Source organism: Phragmites australis, chromosome 16 (genome assembly GCF_958298935.1).
Source record: "Phragmites australis chromosome 16, lpPhrAust1.1, whole genome shotgun sequence".
NCBI classification, from domain to species: Eukaryota; Viridiplantae; Streptophyta; class Magnoliopsida; order Poales; family Poaceae; genus Phragmites; species Phragmites australis.
In genome coordinates this window covers 4,529,402-4,551,853 of record NC_084936.1, presented here as the reverse complement: position 1 = coordinate 4,551,853, position 22,452 = coordinate 4,529,402, and the positions used below count along the sequence as shown (strand labels likewise).

Here is a 22,452-nt window from a genome sequence, read left to right as displayed (position 1 = left end):
TTGTAGTTTTCACAATTTTCAAATTTATTTGTTGGATTTATGATGTGAAAACTTTTCATAATACATTTATATTGTATATTTATCAAATTTTATACTTGTATATTGGATTTAAAATTTTAGGGTGTTCAATAAGCATACCCAGTGATAAAATCCTAGCTCTGCTACTGGACGGAGCGGAGGCTTACCGGCGGTGGTAGATTCGACGGTGGTGGCCAAGGTTAGGGATGTACAAAGGACGGGGTTGATTCGGGGAAATGGGCATGGCTAAGAGATGAGAGGGAGCGGTGGTGGTGTCGTGGCGGAGAGGAGGATCGCAGGAAGCTTTTTAGGTGAGCTGGGGCGGTGCAGTAGGGAAAAATCTCACTGCTCGTAAGAGTTTTTTCCTCCGCCAGTGAAGTGACTTAACTGAGACGATTGAGGCTCGACCGTACTAGTGATGTGAGCATGGAGAACTAACTGAACATACAGCACATGTCAGTTGGATGATCCTAAACAATGTCTCTTTTTAATGCTCGAATCTTTGCCTCAACCGGTATTGTCATCGTCGGACTTCCGGTGCTTATAGTTCGATTTCGGTCAGAAGGCATACTTTCTGGAAAAAATAGTACGGTGAGGGGCTTATTGAATGCTGGACTATCCGAAGAGTGGGATGAGAATTTGGTGCAGCAAATCATGCTCTCTGTATAAAATAGTCCGGCGAATGATCTGATGTAAACAACGGACTATCCGGTATGTAGAAGGTCAATTTGTATCGAAAACTTGCTCTTTGGAAGAAATGGCCCGGTGGAGATTCTAGGACATCGTCAGACTATCCGGTGAGAAAAAGAAGGTTTTCAGCCGAAAAATATTCTCTAGTGAAAATTGTTCGGTGAGATTTTTGATGATCGCCGGATCATCCGATGCGTTGAAAAGGAAAACTTTGCAAAAAAATTGTTCTCTGCAAATATTAGTCCGATGAGGGTGTGTGGTGTACACTGGAGCATCCAGTGAGGGCAGGTGTGCTCTCTCATCAAAAGTTGCTCTCTGCAAATATTGGTCCGATGACATACTCCGGTGAGTATAAATATGACATCGGAATATCCAGTGTGTGTAAGACCGAGTCTTAGAGTTTCGGCCGAGTGAACTCGTCGGATGGTCCGGTGTTCTACAGTTTGTTCTCACCGGACCATCCAGTGTTCAGTCTGAAATCGTGTCGAAGTGTATTCGTGGATTTGTTCGGATCTTTTTTGCCATTTTGGCCGAATAGGGTGTGTTTAGGATAGGAAAATAGTGTCCTACTTCGATTCCCTAGTGTCAAGACCATACCCCGCTTGTAAATAGTTGAGGGGTGGAGGCTGCTTGTATATTCATCAGTCAATCGCATCTATTGCATCTAATTTTGGTTTTGCCTTTACTTTCCTGCGATTTAGGGTTAGTTCTTCGCTGCTATTTCAAATCCCTGTAGTTCAGTGGCAGTTCTTTATCGATTTGCTCGTAAATCATCCGGGAGGCGATCCCCAAGGTTGCCGGTCGAAACCTTTGCTTGTTTGCTTGTAAACAAGTCACGCATCACTGCGAAAAGCGACAAGTATCCTTCACAGACCCGTGTTGGCGAGGTGTTGCCCAATTCTGCGCCAACACAAATCAGAGACTCCGCTTGGGTCAAAGTTTTTTTGGCTATTTCTTGGTCGAATTCTAAAACCCTAGCCATGTCTACTTCGGAGATCGACAAAGACAACATCATAACGACATCCTACGATGAGTTGTCGGAAGAAGCGCGTTTGGCACTCGACGTCGATGTGGAACGACATCGGCAACAACTCCTTTCGCGCTATGTGAAGACACGACAAGACGTGTTAAAGAAGACTCTCCACCACCCGCCGACCAAGTTCAGGTAAAGCCCAATATAAGTGATGTTCCCCATGCTTTGCAAGAATACATTGTGCATATGGTTGATCAGTCCTTAGGAGATGCAGTGAGTAATAAAATTGATACTTTTGCTCGGGGTTTAGATCAATCTCTTAATAGCCGATGTGATTCTATAGCTTTTGACATGCAAAGCATTAAGGACAACATGCAAAGCATTACGGACACATTGAAACAGCTTTTGTCATTTGATGCTAGCGCTTCGAATCCTAATAACTATGGCAATTTTCAGCATGTCCCGTTTAGTTCATCGGCACAGTCTATGATACCCACACCTATGCAACAAAACATGCCGATGCGACAAATTCAAAGCCGGACCAACGTGGGTTCGGCTAATGCAGCAACACCTCCGTTTAATATATTGAATACTAGTAAACCGGAGGTTTCATCATTGGTTTTTCCGGTTCCAAGCACTTCATCTATCCTAACTAGTTCGGTTCCGCACATAGCTAATAATTGAGTTACTGAAATTTCAGCAAGTATACGCTAGTTCCATACAATATTGTGGCGTATAGCAAACCTCCTATACCTCCACAAGGTACCGGCATCCCTTATGGTCCATTACTGGATACTTACTTCAATATATCTCCACCAGATACTACACATGCGCAGCCCGTAGTGCCTTTGCAAAGTATTTTACAAAGTAGTGCAAATCCTATTCGGCCCATAGCCAAACAACCTATGAGACGTGAGAACATTAGAGAGGAGATGGCTAGTCTTTTGAGGGAGCACTTTGGGGTAGAACCTAAAGGGAGAGCACGTGTTCATCAAAAGCTATATCCTGATTATTATTATGATACGATTTCATATCCCCGTGGGTTTAAGGTTCCTAATTTTGTCAAGTTTAATGGGGAGGATAGTAGAACCACAATGGAACACATAGGGCAATTTCTTGCACAATATGGTGAAGCCAGTAGTAGTGATGCTTGTCGTTTGCGTTTGTTTCCTTTATCACTTTCACAACAATGCATTAACTTGGTTTACTTCGCTTGCACCTAATTCTATTTATACATGGGCGCAACTTGAGCAAAAGTTTCATGAATACTTTTATACTGGAGACACGAAGTTGAGATTAACTCATTGACATTGGTTACACAATAGTATAATGAGTCTGTTTGTGAATACATTAGAGGATTTAGATATTCTAAAAACCGATGTTTCAATGTTTCGCACACATCAAAGAGAGGCTAGAGGGGCAAGAATTTTCAGATGTGAACCAAGTTTTGCAGCGGTCTCTGGCTCAAGAAAGCTGTGCCAAAGAACATAGAAAGGTTCAAAGGTTTAGTGAAAAACACAAGGTAGATCGTCCGGGTGTTAATGTAGTTGAATATGAAGACGATTCATCAGAAGATGATAGTGTAGATGTGTGTGTAGCCGAATGGACAAGGAAGTCCAAATCTAAGCCATTCGTGTGCTTCGCATTGAAGCCGACTCCACAAAAGAATCGGCAAGAAGAGATGAAATTCACATTTGATGTCACTAAATGTGATAGGATATTTGATCTCTTGTTACAAGAAAAGCAAATTAGTTTGTCTCCTGATCATGTTATTCCATAACTTGAGGAGATTAAGAAACGTACATATTGTAAATGGCATAATTCATATTCTCACGCTACTAATGATTGCAATGTTTTCCGTCAACATGTTTAATCGGCCATTAATGAAGGATGATTGAAGTTTGCTGAAAATTCTAAGATGGAGCTAGATAATGATCCATTCCCCGTCAACATGATGAACTTTGAAGGGAAGAAGGTCTTGCTTTGGCCGTCTCAAGCCGAATTGACTAAATACAAGAGTGTGATCATTGGTGATGATAATGTAAGGCCAAAGATGATCAAGCCTAAAAGTCAAAAATTGGCCATTGAAAAGTGAATGAAGATAAGAACAAAGCTATCAACAAGCATGAGAATCCAAAACTTACATTCAATACACTTTTGGCTAAGTATGAGAGTGGCAAGGCCGGCCAAAAGGGGGGCAGCCGGCCCAATGCTCTTAAACATCCGAGATCACCTCCAAAGCGTGAGTTTGAAGGGAGGAGGAGGCACTGTGAGGATAATATTGTAGCAGCTTTGTTCCCTCCTTTCGTGCCGCCAATGCCTATGATGTGGGGGTCTCCTCTGATGGTTTTTCCTCCATGTCCGCCGTGGGGTTGGTGTGCACCTTGGGCACCAGCTTTTATGCCATTTGCACTATTTCACCCGGGGTGGACAGCACCACGACCTTCAGCGTTCGACAGACTATCTCGTCCTAGACAAGATCGGTTTGATCCCAAAAATCAGTCAAATAATAGGAGGAATAGGAGACATGTTAAGAAGGTCTATCGTGTGAAGAACATGAGTGTTTCTAATGAGAAATCAGATCTGGAACAGAAAGAAAAACAGCTAGTTATTGATGAAAGCAAAGTGCAAAAGCATTCGACTAATGACGGATCAAGTGGCAGCAATAAAGGGGAAGTTGTAGGAGTGGTTGGTTTTGATCTTGAGCTTAAGGAGGTGCCACCTACAGTAGTACAACAGCCCATGGCGCAAATGTTCAGGAAGCCATTCCTAGTTCAAAGCCGATCGCTAGTTCAGACGATCGGAAGGTTGAAAAGAAGAAGTCCTTGCTGCCCGGGACTAAGCCGCAACCACCGTGGTGTCCTAGGGGTCTCTCACACTCCCAAAAGAGGAGGCTACAAGGGTTGTACACAAGCAAGAGTTGGGAGAAGCATAAGCTGAAAAGGTGAGAGATCAAGTATCCAATGAAATCAAGCCAATGGTGCCTATTCGGCAAGAATGGAGAGTAAAGCAAGTCATAGAGCCTATTGTGACATCTAGTGATGATGAATATGATATGCTAGGAGACTCTCCAATTCTTAGAGATGGCACTCCGTCGCATGATAATATGGATATCAATATGGTTTTTGTTTTACCTTCGGAGTTTCGAGCTGTTGATGAAGAGGTTGCTCAACTAAATCTTGATCCGAAGGAAGCTATATTTGAAAAACCCAAAGAATCGAGCCAACATTTGAGACTATTGTATGTCAAGGGACATATTGATGGAAAGACGATTTCGAGAATGCTAGTGGATGGTGGAGCCACCGTGAATCTAATGCCATATTTAGTTTTCAAGAAGCTAGGAAAAGAAGACAAAGAGCTCGTAAAGACAAACTTGGTGCTTAATGGCTTCACCGGTGAGCCTACGGAGGACAAGGGCATAATTTCCATGGAGCTCACCATTGGGAGCAAGACAATCCCTACAGCCTTCTTCGTCACTGACGTGCATGGTCACTACAACATTTTATTAGGTAAAATGTCTCTCTGATCAAGACCTTTTGGGGTACGATTTTCTTAGTGTTACTTGAGATGGTTTTGTACCCGTGTCTGTACAACCGATTTCTTCATCTCGACTTAGTAATATAATGTTATAAATGAATAAACAAAGTAATTTAGAATGGTTGCAACAGCGTGTGGAGCAATATCAGTCTAAAAAGAATGATATTTGTGAGACTATTGATGATTTTAATGAGATAGAAAAGCTAGGACAAGGTTTTTCATCAGCCGATCCATTAGAAGAGGTATATATAGGAGATGGTACTGTTTCTAGGCCGACATTTGTGAATAAAAACATGCATGATGTTCAAAAGGGCGAAATGATTGCATTACTCAAAGAATATATCGATTGTTTCGCTTGGGAGTATTATGAGATGCTGGGACTTAGCCATGAGCTTGTAGAGCATCGGCTTCCCATAATGTCGTGTTTTAGACCTCACAAACAACGGGCTAGAAAATTTAATCCTAACATGTATGGGCGAATCAAAGAAGAAATAAGCCGGTTGCTCGCTGCGGGGTTTATTCATCCTTGTAAACATGCTAAAGGGATATTTAATATTGTCCCGATTGAGAAGAAAAATAGTGATAAGTTGAGAGTATACATTGATTTTAGATATTTAAATAAAGCTACTCCTAAAGATGAATATCCTATGCCTATCGCTGATATGTTGATTAATGATGCTTCGGGTTATAGAGTTATTAGTTTTTTGGATGGTAATGCCGGCTATAATCAAATTTTCATGGCCGAACAAGTTATGTCTAAAACGGCTTTCTATTGCCTGGGTTTTGTTGGTTTATTTGAATGGTTTTTTATGACATTTGGTTTAAAGAATGACAGTGCTACTTATCAAAGAGCTATGAATTTGATATTTCATGATTTGCTTGGTGTCATCTTGGATATTTATATCGATGATATTGTTATCAAATCGGATTCTATGGATAGTCATTTAGCCGATTTGCGTTTAGCTTTTGAAAGAATGCATCGGTATGGTTTAAAGATGAACCCACTTAACTATGCTTTTGGTGTATCGACGGGCAAATTCTTAGGTTTCATAATACATGAAAGAGGCATAGAGATAGATCCTAACAAAATAGCAGCTGTAGATAAGTTGGGAGCGTCACAATCAAAGAGAGATATCCAAAAATTGCTGGGAAAGATCAATTACTTGAGGTGTTTCATATCTAACTTATCCAGCAAGATTAGTGCTTTTACTCCCATACTTCAATTAAAGAAAGAAGCCGATTTTACTTGGGGGGTAGAACAGCAACGAGCTTTTGATGACATCAAAAAATATTTGTCATCACCTCCCGTGTTAATGGCGCCTAAGGCTGGGATTCTATTTTGGCTATATGTTGCTGCACAAGAGACGGTAATAGGTGTTGTTTTTACACAAGAAAGTGAAGGGAAAGAATATGTGATCACTTATTTCAGCTGGCATCTGTTGGATGCGGAAACAAGATATGTATTTATTGAAAAATTGTGTTTATCTTTATATTATGCATGCACCAAGTTGAGACATTATTTGCTTTCTAGTACTTGTGTGGTTGCATGCCAAATCGACGTTATTAAGTACATGTTGCAAAAGCCGATTTTGAGTGGTAGAATCGGAAAGTGGGCATATGCTTTGATTGAATATGATTTGCCTTATGAATCGTTAAGATCTATGAAAAGCTAAATCATTGCTAATTGTATTGTTGATCATCATATTGATAATGATGCATTGATTAGTTTGATTAGTGTGTGTCTATGGAAATCATACTTTGATGGCTCGGCTTGTAGAGAAGGTCAAGGTGTTGGCATTATTTTAATTTCACTTAGAGGTGTTGTTTTTGAAACATTGATTCGCTTATAATACTTTTGTAGCAACAATCAAGCCGAGTACGAAGCTCTTTTGTTAGGTTTGCAAATTTTAAGGTCCATGGGCGTGACACACGTAGAAGTGTTTGGTGATTCATTATTAGTGGTGCAGCAAGTTTCTAGAGTTTATCAATGCTTTGATGGGTCACTAAATAGCTATTTTGATAGATGCTTAGATATCATAGCAAGTTTGGATGATTTCACCATCGTTCACATATCTAGAGAAAAGAATATGAGGGCAAATGATTTAGCGCAGCAAGCATCCGGGTATCGAGTGAATAGAGGGATGTTCTTTGTGTTAGAAAAACCGTTGTTAGCTTGTGCTAGTATTCTTTTGGCCGAACAACAGGAAGAAGGTTCGGTTCAGTCCGAAACCATATCGAAGTGTATTCATGGATTTTTTTCAGATCTTATTCATAATTTTGGCTGAACAGGGTGTGTTTAGGGTTGGAATAGAGTCCTACTTCAATTCCCTAGGGTCAAGATCATACCCCCTCTTATAAATAGTTGAGGGGTGGAGGCCGATTGCATATCTATCAGCCAATCGCATCTATTGCATCTAATTTTCATTTTGCCTTTACTTTCCTACAATTTAGGTTTAGTTCTTCGCTGCTACTTCGAATCCCTGTGGTTTGGGTGGCAGTTTTTGTCGATTTTCTCGTAAATCGTCTAGGCGACGATCCCCAAGGTTGCCGGTCAAAATTTTTGCTTTGTTTTCTTGTAAACAAGTCGCACGTAGCTGCGAAAAGCGACAAGTATCCTTGACGGACCCATGTTGACGAGGTGTTACCCAATTCCGCACCAACACCGGTGTTCACAAAGCTCCTGGTGACATGCTGGGCTATATGGGTTGCGAGGAGAAGAGCAATTCATCAGGAGGAATTTCAGAGTCCACTTTCTACTTTTGGCTACGTCATTAGGTTACTGGGTGAACTTGATTTGGTGGAATCAGGCACGAATACGAATACTTCCCCAAATAGATCTTTTAAGTTATAACCAAACAATCACTTCCCCAAACGAAAGACCAAACATACTTTTTGAACTCATGTGGATCATATATATGCAGCAAACTATGATAAGGAACACCTGCTCATAATTTTAAAATATCTACCATTGTATCATATTTTTTGCACCAATCAGTAGTCATAGCAAAGATTGAAGAACAGAGCAACAAATAGGAAAAACGAACAATATTACTTGGGAGGGTAACACAATACATTTAATGAGGCAATGAGCAGATGACACGTTTCATACTCTACCCATTGCAACATTTCTCTTACTCTACCGTAACTGCTACAATTTGGTGAACACGAGTCTGGCGGTCGATCTCCACTTTATTTAATACAGCTGAAAGTGGCCGGTCAAAGATTGTATTTGGAGTATGATAGCTGGTAAAAGGGTGTTTTCAGAGTTTAGAATAATGGCTCCACATAGAGTAATGCTATCATATCTTTGATAGTATGGGAAAATGTAAATGCATCTGTTTTCTTGTACATGTAGTCCCCAGTCCTTGCAAAATCAACAACTGTTTGTGCCACGACCTTAGGCTGTTCTGTTGGTGTAAGGTAGAATTTAATCATATCCTTCCATGAATCTTCAATTAGCTCTTTTATCTTCTCACATGCATCGTGCATTGTTGTCCCATGCTGCAACATATAACATTGGACAGTAGAAGCGTGGTGCCCCCCTATTTGCTCACGCTGCAACACGGAGAATTATTAAATAGATTTACTACATGTGTGTTGTAATAATGTCTTTTATTATTGAGGTACTTTCCTACTACAGTTATTAAATTATTTACCTTTATCATGCGGTATTTGGTTACAAGATTATATTTGATGGTGAAGTTCAATTTCACTAAATAATGTAGCAATTCTACGGTGCATAATACACACAAATGTTCCTACACATGTGTAAAGTAAAGACAGAGAAAGACCTTTATTGATGCAATGTCATTGGAGAGTCGTGCAAATGTTGAGAGACACTTTAAAAGTCCTGGATATGTCAATAGCCAGTCAAGAATTTCCTTCGTTATGATGTCACCCATCCCAACAAGTGAAGAACATACTAGTTGAAAAACTCCAACAGTTACTCCTGAAAGTTCTAGATGTTCGTTGATTGTTTCTGGAACATAATGTTCATCACGCCATTTTATCTCCTGAAAGTATCCTCGCACCAACATCTTCAACTGCATTAGACGTACAAATATGTGAATTCATATTATATATTCATAAAATTGTGAAGCCATACTGATTTTTTGAAGAAAGGTCTAAAATCAATATATTAACACATCAAATACAATACTTGCCAATTCTTTGAGATAAAACACCCGATAGCTTTTGTTTGGTCCTAGTTCATCCTCACACGAATCAAATGTCTTCAATAAGTGCAAGTAGAAATCCTTCATGTATCCTGGAAGTAGTTCTATCGCATTCGCCTCGCACCTGCATTTTACAATTCATTGACAACATTTTATTAGCTGAAGTGCGTTTTATGCGAAGTTTGGAATAAAAATTAAAAATATTTGTTAATGGGGATATATATTCCAAAATGGTTATTTTCTTCAGTAGTAGAAATATTATTGTTTTTTTACTAGCAGTAGAACTAATTTGTATGAAACTCTTACAATCATTGGCATTAAACATTTCATAGATGAATTTTTTGTAATTACTAATCAGCAATAAGATTTTTTTAGTAGAGTAGCCCATAGTAAGTGGGCTTGGTTAGTTGTGGTGCTAGGGGAGCGAGAGGGGAGGGATTTTAAGGGAGAGGAAGAAGCACCTTGGCCAAAAGAGGGGAATATTAGGCTACGCCTACATACCTTGCTCACAAATGCGAGGCATTGTGAGGGATGTGGGTGTAAGGTCCAGTGGCCAGAGCCGATGGGGATAGGAAGGGTCCCTTTAGAACAATAAAGGAATGGGTAAAAGGTGCATGGGATAGGGAGAATTAGACCGTAGCTGAGGAGAAAGGCTAGTTTTATCCTTCATGCTTGCATGGATGGAGCTTTATATAGGCTAACATGTGTCTTACGCTGTTGCAAACCTATAAGTGTGCAATTTATAGGTGGCATAGTAGTGTTTGAGCTTTGAAATAGACATACTGAATTCCTAACTCGTTCACCTTCTAGTTTTGGTCCTTCCTTTTGGTCTGAAGCTCTGCCAATGCTCGCTTGGTTTTGACAAACAACAATGTAATATCTAGCCTTTTGTGTCCTTGACTCGACTTGTCCCCTAAGATCTCTACTCATAATAATCCTATCCAAATAAACAATTACTAGAGATAACATCCTAAATTAACCCAAATATTAATCTGCCGTTGCATCACGCTGTGCAGCTACTGCCACCTATGAAGCCCTCAGCATGACAAATGTTTTTCATATGCAAAAAATGGCAAATAAATGCATATACATTTACCAGTGAGGATGGGGTAGAAGATAAAATTAAAATATCATTATTAGATTGCAAAGGAGACTCTCGTACCTGTATATTGCCTCAGCAAGCAGCATTGCCTCCTCAGTTGTACTGTAGGTATCCATTATGTCATCTAGTATGGTGATATAGGCTGTCATCTTCGTGAGTATAACACGTGAAAGAGAATATTTGGGCTCAGGGCATGCTCCTGTCATCCAGAAATGCATTTCCACGATTCTGTCTCGAATAAAACATAAATTTGTTTCAACATTTAGCTGCTTCCACCACCTGTGATGACAAAAAGGTGAATATATTGTGTAATTGACTTAATTGAAGAGAATTTTAAAATTCAAAATTTGAATTAACTCACAGTGTGATCTTTTTTAACTCCTCACAATAAAGAAGTTGAAGAAGGTTGAAATTAAATTTTGCAAACTCTAATATGGCCTCATTTCGTGCAGCCTGCCTTTCGTAAATTGGGATATAATTTCTTGTTTCCAATATTCTAACCCTTCGAAAGAGAGGTGTTTGAAGGGCAAGAGATATTTCATCTGCTAATGTCGATTCCAAAGAACCTAATGCAGCTTTAAGTTGGCCTCTAGTGAATATAATAGCTTCATCAAGTACTTTCTCCCCATGTGTCCTAAGGTATGCTGCATTATATAAGCTCAAGAGACTTTTTATATCATCAGCAACAAAATTTCCTTCCTTATCTTTAAAGTTTAGAAACACATCTGCAAAGTCAAGCAAGGAATATTAGTTCTTTAGCTCCAAAAGTATACAAATCAAATACAACACGTCAAAGGTTTCATTGGATTGGGAACATTTTACCATGATACCTTCAATTTTACCTGCATGTCTTGGGATTTGAGCAGTTGAAAATAGCTGATGGTACATTAGTGCATAGTAGCTACGGACATGCTGATATACATATTCATAAAGATCTATGTTGATAATAAAACCATTTGATCCTTACATACCAATGCCCCCAAAAATGGTACTGAAGTCATCAAATGAGGCATGGACATCGAAATAGCATAAAGCATGATAAACAGTATTATGATTTTGGTTAATAACGTTCACAATTTCTTAATATACTTTTCAGTGCACTTTTTGTGGTTTTACGTAGTAAGTTGTAACTGTAGTCTATGATTGTCTTTTAAGCATTTTTCCTACTAACAAAAAGGCCTTACCAGATGACACAGCATAGCCATTCTTTCGTAGAAGATAAAATCGCACTGAAACTAAATTCAGATCTTTATCATCGTAATCAGAATTGTAAACAAAGTTCAACAGCTCGTCCATCTCATTCTCGTAATGATTATCCAGTCCAAGCCGTTGCAGTGTGATTACAAGATCCAGTATTTTTGGTACTTCATTTGCGCCCTTCAGCATCTTCCTAACTTGTTCTTTTAACACTTCGGCTCTTTCTGCCATGTATGCACGCTGCACATGACAAGCAAGTATACCAGTCAGTTTTGTGGATCAGAATGTCATGTACCATCATTCTGATACCGATGTTACCTGATGTGCAGTGGGTGGCTGGAAAGTGGCGAAGAAATCACCCCACAGACTTGGGTGAAAGGTCGGAGCCTTTCGCAGCCCCTGAACTTCATTGACGGAGCAAACTGCAGGCGTAGACGCCATCTTCTCGATATCTATCTGAATTAGTTTTCTTTGTTCTTCCTCTTGCCGATTACTGTAGTATTGCGGTGTACTTATAGGCTAGGGAGAGCAGCAACATTACGTTGCCGAGCGACCGCGCCTCAGCATGCAGGTACGAATTGCATACAAGTCAAATGATGCTTGTATTGCATCCATGCAGGCATAAGAGTCCAATGATGCTTGCACGTAAGAGAGGAGACAAGAACAAAGAAGACAGATCCATTTCGTCTTCTTGAAAATACTATGAACATGGACGCTATGTCCGTCTTAAACCCAGGTGGCTACCAAGTTAACCAGTGAGCGGAGGATTTCAGGATGTGAACTGGCCTAAAAAGTGAGGGCTTAACCAGTCATAAACTGCGACGCCATACTATCCCAGGTGTCAGAGTAGTCTCTACTTGCATTAGGATGTCAGGGCAGTTACCATTTGCACCAGTATTAACTGTCGATTATATCGTGTCAGACCAATTGCAGTTGGTGTTTTTCTTTTGCAGATATTCTTTTCGGAGGATAGATATTTCTCCTGTCTCGAGAGGCGGTGGCCAGAGGGGTCCACAGCCTCAAAGAACTTTTAGTTTCTTCAGAGAATCCAGACTGAAGTCCAGAGCTTGAGGGCTCCGAATAAACTCTTTATAACACCTAATATTTTCCCCGAACAACCTCCATCGTCGCCATCTAAGCTTATGAACAAATGAAATAAAGCCATGATTCCGTAGTACACCTTCTAGAAAGTTCCAATCCGTCCTGATCGTACGCTTTGGTAAGAGCCAGCTTTGTGTTCTTCGTTTGGACAAGTGTGTTCGTGTATGGACATGTATGTATACACAGTACAGAACACGTGTTCTGATCGACAAAACTGATTGGTACTTATTTTGTCATTAAACCGTTGATCTACGCAACAGCTGACTGGGTGATGGGTTCATTAAATCTAAATTGTCTATCTCAAAATAAACAGCTAAGATTAGATCTAACTGAACTGTTATCCCATTTCTAATCCTGGCCGCATAGGACAGATCCAATGGTAGGGTTTAACACATCTAGGGGTATTCAATCTTCTAATCATGATCGCTGACTTTGGATCGAACGACCACGGCATGATCATGCTCATCTCCTGCGTCAGACACGGCGGCGGCTCTGGACGGCGGCGCTCGACCAGCAAACTCATCAGAAGTGGGCTCCCATGGGTGGATCTTAAGGAAGAGTGGGGGAAAAAGCACCAGGGAAGCACGACGATCATACCTAGGTTATATGTATCATCATCATCGAAGAAGCTTAGAAGAGGTTGATGACGATGAGTAGTGGCGAAACCGTTCAAAGCTTGTCAAGGATGGGGTCTCAGTGGCTAATCCACCTCGGGAACTTGGGTGAAAGACGTGGAATATTGAGGGGGCACGACTATAGAAAGGGTCATTATTGTCGGTTTAAAAACTACATCACTGCCAGTTTTTTAACTTGTAATGATTAAATGACAATGGTAATCATGGATTATCACTGTCGGTTAGTTATATGAATCGGCAGTGATAGTTTGTATCATTACCGGTTCTTGGCTCCAATTTGTCGATTGATATACTTATCACCATCGGTTTCAGCTACGAGCCGGTAGTGATACTTAATCTAAAAAAAATCAAAATTTAAACATGCAGGCAAGAATTTATCCGAGCTTTAATTACTAATCTCTAGAATCATTGATTTAAATCACACTAATAATTCTTCGTCTCTAGAATTAATGTTCACCAAAATAAAAGATGTGGCCGCTGTGAGGGTTGGGTGACGTCCTAAGAGGAGGTGAATTGGGACATTTAGAATCTATTCGGCTCCAAAAACTCCACAAGATAAACCTATATCAATTTTTAACTAAATGTGCTCTAGGTTTATCTAGTGTGTCTACTCTACCGATCAAAGTGCTTGCAACCTATATAAGAAGGTAAATTGCAAGTAAATAAATACGGAAACGTAAATAAAGTAGAGAGAGCAAACTCAGTACAAGAATTTTTTCCCGTGGTATCGATGGAATAAATGCTACCCCTAGTCCACGTTGGAGCTCCATCAAAGATATGCTCCCGGTCGGCACCCGATCACGGCTATTGAGCCACCTAGTCTCAAAGACAAGATCTCAACCCGGATGAGCCATCAAGCCACCAAGGATGGGCTATGGCTTCGCGATGCTTAGGTGAACGTGTTTTGGTAACCTCTGGGCGAAGTCTAGCTCAGTTATGGGTGGGTCGACGTGGTTCCTTTCGTTGTTGTGTTTTTGCCGGACAAGAACAAAGAGAGAGTGGGAACATGAAGAACGAAGCGGCGAGCTGGGCTGGCATGAGGGTGCACAGAGTTGGGCCGGAGCAAAGCGTTGTAGCCCAGTACAGAGAGAAGAGAGAGGGTGAGGGAGAGAGTGGGGTTGCGCCATCTCGGGCCAGAAGGAGGGGTGCAGTCGGGCCGGTGGAAGATAAAGGGAGACAGAGGGTGGGTTGGGCCGAGGAGAGGCGGTCTCGGCCTAGGTTTAATTTCTTTTTTTCTTTTCTTTACTCAACCCTTTAATGAATATCTGTAATGGCCAAGTATGAGTTCGCAGCTTTTCCCGAGCCGGAGAAGGGCAACTACTTATTGATTTCCCGGTCGATATTTCATCCATGAGCAGCACTTTGGTGGGCCGGCCCCACACCCCTCTTGACACAAGTTTCGCACATCCAGTTCTGTTATTAGAAACTCCCTATAGATATACTTCTTACTGACTGATTATGGCTTCCCTGACTAGAGAAGGAAATGTCAGTCCTGTGTTGTACTTGACTTGACTCTCCCCTTTTTCTATTTCCTGTTCCTTGTATTTACAAATACATACATGTATATATAAAATTTAATATACACTATAAATCAAGCAAAATATATTCAAGAAATTCAAACAAATATAAATCAACATTTGCAAACAAAATTAAAAACTGTTTGTTTATACTTATATACACTACCACGGAAATGTTGATCAATGTCAGTTCCAAAACCCCATCACTGCCAGTTTTAGAACCGGCAGTTGTTACTCGGTAGTGAAAATCACAAATATCATTGTTGGATCTTAAACCAACAATGATATGTGTTCTGGGGAGCAAAAAAAGAAACAAGCTCGAGCTGTGGCACGACAGGGGCGACTAAGCACACCAGCGGTGGTGGTAGACGAGGCTACTCGATTTCGAGCCGGCTTAGCTGCCGCCATTGCTGGCGTGCTCTGCCGCCTCTGCCATGCCACAACTTGCCTTGCTCTGCCCTGCACAAGGAAACACGACGGCACGAAGGCCGCCGCCACAGCACACATCACATAGCACGAAGGCTGCCACCACTGTTCTTCTTGACGTCGACCATGAGCTACCCTTGGAGGAGTCGTCCTTGGTCCCACTATGCTTTCAAATCCACTGCCCTTGGAGCCACCACCCTCATACCCGTCACCCTGGGACCCACTGCCCTCGGAACCGTTCGCTCCCAGGGCCGCCGCTCCCCGCCACATTCTGCTCCCTTAGACCCACGCCCCAGGAGGCTGCTTCCTACGGACCTGTCGCCGCTGCTGCCCAAGGCGACGATGGATTGTGTCGAGAAGGTGGACCAGGTAACCGTCCTCACCATGCTAGAGGAGGGCACCACCATCGCCGTGTGGGAGGAGGGCCCACAACAGGGATCCTCCCTGTTGTGCCTCGTCTTCCATTGCAACGGCGAGCCAGCAGGCACGGTAGTGGCTCGAGCCAGCTCCGAGGAGCCTGCCTTGGCGGTGGCTAGCGCGGATCTCTGACCCTAGCGAGATCCATGGCCGGATCCGTCGGATCCTACTGTGGATCTCGCAAGGGGCAGAGTTTGCTGGTGGGGTACGCTGGGAGGAGGCCGGTGAGGTGAGATAGAGATAGAGAGAGAGAGAGAGAAGCTAGTGAGGGAGGCTAGTGAGGGGAGAGAGAGAGGGGGGGGGTGAGCGAGGCTTGGGGGAGGAGGCTGGTGAGTGCGGGCGTGATGAGATACATGAGAGAGAGAGAAAGAGAGAGATCGAGCCGGTGTGTGCGGGCGTGAAGAGATAAGAGATAGATAAAGAGAGAGGAGCCGGACCTAAGCCATGAGCTAAAATTAGAGTTTATTAAAATTTCGGGTCTACTGATATCAGTGCCAGTTTGTAACATAAACCGGTACTGATACTTAGTTTCAGTGTTAGTTCTAATGGCTCAATCACTGTTTGGACGGGCCTCGTTAAGAACAGGTAGTGATATATTTTCAATGACGGTTTTTATACAACCGGTATAGATGAGCCGCTATTTATAACATGTTCTATAGTAGTAATAGGTATATATACTTATTAGCCTTTATATATTCTATTAATTTATTTTATTTTGTATAAATAAATTTTTTTTACTCTGAATTTGGGTTGTTACAAAAATTCGGCATTGTTAGCTTGCCCTATGTCTCAATCAGAGTACATGTTTGATGTTACTTCAGTCAGACGGTCAAATGCCCTTGCACTACGTTGCCAGTTGCCACCAAATTTTGGGAAATTTCGCTCTCTCCAGCGCTAGTCGCACGGACGTGTGCCAAGAGGATAGGTCCTGATCATTCCTCCCGAGCGTGGGTAGCAATATTGGAAATTTCTGGACGGAGGCACACTGTAACTAGACATTAACTGACTGGTACTTGCATATAGTCAAAACTGACTATAGTTTTATCAATCCCCACTATAGAGATGCTGCATATAGCTAGTCTTGTATATAGACATCTTTAAACCCTCATTTTGTGTCATCTAACTATTACTAAAACATTTGCCACTCACTGATATAGTCAAGTTTTATCAGTGGTTTTTTTCACATTGGCAAACAGCTGAATCATTCATTTTAGTGGCATTTTGCTGCAGACTGGTCAACGAAAGCAAATAAAGGACTGCGAAATGTGAAACTTGCACCAAGAAAAATGGGGCAAGAATTGGGGGTTAAAGCGATTTTGAACAAAATTGCCAATTATATTTGGTTGAAGCGTCACTGTTGGTCACTTTCAAGTTCGATGGTTCAAAGGATAGTCAATGCAACATAACTGGTGCAAAAGATTCTCCGTGAATGAAAAAACGATGTGGAAGCCAGGGAAGTACCCACCTGGCCACCTCCATTGTCACCATATGCTTTGGTAGTGTACACCTTTTAGAAAGTTGCTGAACGACCGCGCCTCAGAATGCAGGTACGAATTGAAGCCAAATGATGGTTGCACTGCATGCAGGTAGCGACGGCTGTACGACGAGTGTGCCGTTTGTGTTCCTAATTTCATGCGCTATGCGTTGCACGTATGATAGGAGACAAACACAAAGAAGACAAATCCATTTTGTGTCATCTAACTATTACTGAAACATTTGCCACTCACTGCTATAGTCAAGTTTTATCAGTGGTATTTTTCACATTGGCAAACAGCTGAACCATTCATTTTTGTGGCATTTTGCTGCAGACTGGTCAACGAAAGCAAGTAAAGGACTGCGAAATGTGAAACTTGCACCAAGAAAAATGGGGCAAGAATTGAGTGTTTGAAAGGATTGAAAGGCCTAAGAGAGGGGTGAATTGGATAATTTAAAAACTTTTATCGAAAACTAGAACAAATAATAACATTAGTTTGGATGAAAAGAAATGTGACTACATGAACAAGCTAGGAGAAGGCAACTAAACAAGCAAGCAAAGACACTAAAAAAATACGAAATTGAAAGCTTACAAAAATATAAATGCTCAAAATAAATTACGGAATAGTGAAGAAATAGATAAGAGAACATCGGATTTTTTTTAGGTATCGAGGAGTTGGCACTCTCCCTAATCCTTGTTGGAGCATCCACCAAGGATATTGCTCTCCCTTGAGTCACAAGACTCAAATGCTCCCTCATAATTGTCACTTCTCCATCTCCAAATTGACGAGTATCAAGCCAAGTACATAGCTATTCCCAGAGCTCTCACAAGAACTCAAAAAGCTTAAGGAGACACCACCAGTCACAAAGACCAGCTAGGTGTTACCAACCATCAAAAATAACAAGCCAATAGCTTCACTTGACTAAGATCAAACCTAGACTACAGCTAGATGCATACTTGCTACTCTCCAAGCACTAATGATATTTTTAATCTTCAATTAGGGATTTAGAAATCAACTCAAGTGCTGTCTTTTGCTTCTGGATGACACACACAACGTATGAACTCCTCTGGGATGCAAGAGGGAGAAATGAAACCAAGTGAAGGGGTATTTATAGGCTAGAGATCCAAATTATAGCTGTTGCCTAACCACCCATTTTTTCTGTTAACATCGGATGATCCGGTGAGTATCTCCTTACTCACACCGGACAATCCGGTGAGTACAAACTTCCATTTCCACTGTTGCAGCTGTCATTACCTGTTACTACCGAGAAATAGTCTGGTGACATCATCCGCTGAACATCGACCCAACACCGAACCATCCTATGAGTACAAACTAGCCAAATTTTCCCGTTGCAACCCTCTCTGTAAAATATGCTCCGGTAATAATTTTATTGCCATCTCCAGACTGTCCGATGGGTTAAACTTCTTTTGTCCTCAAAATCTTCTGTGGTAGAAAAGCTCTGGTGTGCATATGTGTCTATCAGCGGGCTATCCGGTGAGTAGAACTCCTTCAATCCAACCAAAACAACCCTCTTTGAAAATATTACTCCGGTGATCCATTCTTACCTTCACCGAACCATCAGGTGATTCAAGTTTCTTCTGCCACCAGAAACTATTCTCTGCAAAAATTGGTCCGGTGTACACACCATCTTCACCGGACCATCCGGTGAATTGAGCTTCAGAATTCTTGCCTCGGAATCGCCTCTGAAATAATTAGTCTGGTGCAATCATCATTGCCTCATCGGATAATCCAGTGAGTTGAACTTCAATTTTTCCTGGCAATCCCCCTTCTGCTGAAAATAGACCAGTGCTCTCACCACACTATCACCAGACTATCCGATGTAACACTTCTAACAATTTTGCACATGTGTCACCCAGAAAATCATCCGGTAATTACATCACTTTGTTTATCGGAGCATCCGGTGCATATAGAGTGTTTTCTGTCTTGAGATAACAATATGCTCCAGTGAGATCACTTCGCATAGACCGGATCATCCGTGAAGTAAATTTTCTCTGAGCTCATCCAATTCAAACTTTCTTGAGCTCTAACTTCTCGACATATCAAATATGAGCTTTTATGAGCTACCTAGTGCTAGAATTTCATATGTGCGCATCAAACCAAGTCTAAACTCACTAGGTCAAGCTACTACTCTTAACCTTTCTTTATAGTACAATCAAAAGACTAAAGAAAAAATAACATATACTACTCTAAGTGTTCTTCATCTCTTTTATGACACTTAGAACTAGAAGATCCTTAATCTTGGTGCACAAGTCCTTTGATCACCCATATAATCGCCTTAGGGACAAGAATACCCAATTATCATTATAAACTGAATTTTGATTCCCTTCAAAACAAATTATTAATCATAATGATACGGTTGTCATTAATCACCGAAATACTTACTGCTTACCTAGAGATCTAGATGCTACATGGTTAGAGCGATTTTGAACAAAATTGTCAATTATATTTGGTTGAAGCGTTGGTCACTTTCAAGTTCGATGGTTCAAAGGATAGTCAATACAACATAACTGGTGCAAAAGATTCTCCGTGAATGAAAAAACGATGTGGAAGCCAGGGAAGTACCCACCTGGTCTCCTCCATTGTCACCATATGCTTTGGTAGTGTACACCTTTTAGAAAGTTGCTGAACGACCGCGCCTCAGAATGCAGGTACGAATTGAAGTCAAATGATGGTTGCACTGCATGCAGGTAGCGACGGCTGTACGACGAGTATGCCGTTTGTGTTCCTAATTTCATGCGCTAAGCGTTGCACGAATGATAGGAGACAAACACAGAGAAGACAAATCCATTTCGCCCTCTTGAAAATATGCCATGACCATACTAGCTCCAGGATTCACTATAATATGTCCGTCTTCAACCAAGGTGGCTCCTAAGTTAATCAGTGAGCGGAGGATTTCAGGATAGGACACTCATAATGGTGGCAATTCAGGATTTTCGACTTTATGTCTCACTAACATGTGTCCCCTGACTCGTGAGATATAAAGTCACAAATCAAAAATTGACACTCTACTAAGTGTAATATCCTGAAATTTTCCCCATTAAGCAGGCCCCAAACTGCAGCACCACTGGCCGGGCTTGCTCGCACCCGCAACATAACTTTTTTTTTTTTTAGATAAAAGGATACTCCTCGCTTTTATAGAAAGCAAAAACAGCTGTTCTGTAACAAACTGGTTACCAGTTTACCCAAAAGCAAATAGAAACAGCAGCTGACAAAAACTAAAAAAGCTCTCAACAAGCTATCCTATTACATAATCATCACGTCAGAGCAAAAGCTTGAAGATGGATGGAAGTTTGCCAGCCAACACAGCACCCTTGCTACAATTTGTTCGATCTTCTCCTTATCATGCGGCTTCAGAAGGATCTTCCACTTCTGTAAGTAAGATATACCAGCATAAGCAACGTCAATAGGCTGATTAGGAAAAACTTTTTGGATGGCCATCTTGTTCTTTGTGCTCTAGATAGCTCAAGCTAAACCTGCAAACAAGAAAAGACCTAATTTGAAATGGACACCAAAAATTTCAAAGATCCAATCCTACAGCAAATTATCAGCCAAAATAGGTTGTCCCATCTAGCCAAAAACTTCAGCTAAGATGCTCCACACAAACCGCGCAACACACAATTGAAAAAGATGTGATTAGCAGTCTCAATACAACCACACAGCGCACAACATTCGCTTCCATGCCAATGCCTTTTTTCCAGTTGATGTCCTGATTGAATACGATCCTGAAACAATTGCCAAAGGAAGATCCTAATTTTCAAAGGCAAACGACATTTCCAAATCTGGATAGCAACTCTATGATGCATACCCCCGGAAACAAAAAAAGTTACATAAAGATTTGGTAGTGGATTTCTTAGTTGGTAACAGAGCCCATTTCACACCATCCATCTCACCCGTGAGATGAACTTCATGAAGTAAATCTTGCAAAGAATTCCAATCCTGCATCTCCAAATCTCCTAAACTTCTTCTGAAGTCTATGTTCCAACCATCCTCAGCACAATCTGCCACCCTAACAGAAGGGTTGGTACACACAGCATACAATTTGGAAAATTGAATCCTCAAAGGAGTGTGACCCAACCACACATCACTCTGAAACTGAGTCAATCTACCATTTCCAACCTTATGAATGGCACCCCATTTGAAGAGATGCTTAACTTTATGTAATCCTTGCCAAAATTGAGACCCTCTAACAACAAAAGAACTGTAAAAGTCCCCCTCAGGCATATATTTGGCCTTTAAGAGCCTACACCAGTCCTCATTCCCATTATTGTACAATTTTTAGATCCATTTGGTGATCAAACATGCATTGAATATTCTTGTGTTGATAATGCCAAGACCACCTTGGTCTTTAGGTCTACACACAGCATATCACTTCACCATATGGTATTTAAAATTTCTAGAGGCCCCTCTCCAAAAAAACTGGGCTCTTATAGAATCCATTTGTTTGTGAATGCCAGAAAGGAGAATGTAAAACCCCATGGTATAAATAGGTAAAGAACTCAAAGAAGAATTAGTAAGGATCAGCCTTCCTCTGAAGAAAGATACTTACCTTTCCAAGGATTAAGCCTTTTTCTTAATTTGTCCACCATCCCTCCAAAAATCCCCAAACCCAACACATGATTATCAACTGGAATGCCTAAATGGTTCAAAGGCAAACAACCCAATTTGCAATTAAGCATATTAGAAATTCTGTGATGTCTCTCTTCATCCATCCCAAACACATAAGCTTCACTCTTATAATAGTTAATCTTCAAGCCTGATAACCATTCAAAGTAGTATAGAATAAATTTGAGATGAAGTATTGAATTGTCATCACCCTCAGACATAAGCATAGTGTCATCTGCATACTGAATGTGGGTAATACCCTCTGGCATCAGATGACCCAAAATACCCTTAATAAGGCCCTTGTCTTTAGCTTTCTCCATTAAACCAGTCAAGGAATCAGCCACCAGGTTGAAAAGGAGAGGAGAAAGTGGGTCACCTTGCCTCAAACCCTTAAAAGTCCTAAAATAAGCACTCCTCTGACCATTGATACTGATACAGACTCTTCCCCCTTGGATAGTCTGCATAGTCCATTTGATCCAATCCTGAGGGAAACCTTTCTCCTCCAGGACTTCTTGAACAAAGTCCCATCTAACTTTATCATAAACTTTCTCAAAATCTAACTTCAT

At 41.1% G+C, this 22,452-nt stretch overlaps 1 protein-coding gene across 2 annotated transcripts; it reads right to left on the bottom strand.

The window, feature by feature from the left end:
• Window positions 1-8,247: 8,247 nt before the first annotated feature.
• LOC133894737 (beta-sesquiphellandrene synthase-like) lies at window positions 8,248-12,191 on the bottom strand. Of its 2 annotated transcripts, none has more exons than XM_062334899.1 (7): window positions 12,011-12,191; window positions 11,680-11,932; window positions 10,857-11,220; window positions 10,556-10,774; window positions 9,382-9,517; window positions 9,010-9,261; window positions 8,248-8,773 (listed from the first exon to the last, which is right to left on the bottom strand). In XM_062334899.1, the coding sequence occupies exons 1-7, from the start codon at window positions 12,131-12,133 to the stop codon at window positions 8,486-8,488; spliced, it is 1,635 nt and encodes a 544-aa protein (XP_062190883.1). In that variant the 5' UTR covers window positions 12,134-12,191; the 3' UTR covers window positions 8,248-8,485. The 2 variants fall into 2 exon arrangements, with proteins under 2 accessions (XP_062190883.1, XP_062190884.1); XM_062334900.1 differs by having other exon boundaries at window positions 10,556-10,723.
• Between the last annotated feature and the right edge of the window lie 10,261 nt (window positions 12,192-22,452).

Coding starts and splice junctions, on each gene's coding strand:
- LOC133894737 (XM_062334899.1), bottom strand. CDS start 12,133: ATGGCGTCTACGCCTGCAGTTTGCTCCGTCAATGAAGTTCAGGGGCTG. Junction 11,221..11,679: donor TGGCTATGCTGTGTCATCTG/GTAAGGCCTTTT, acceptor TTGACTTTGCAG/ATGTGTTTCTAAACTTTAAA. Junction 9,518..10,555: donor CTTGCTGAGGCAATATACAG/GTACGAGAGTCT, acceptor TGTAAAATGCAG/GTGCGAGGCGAATGCGATAG.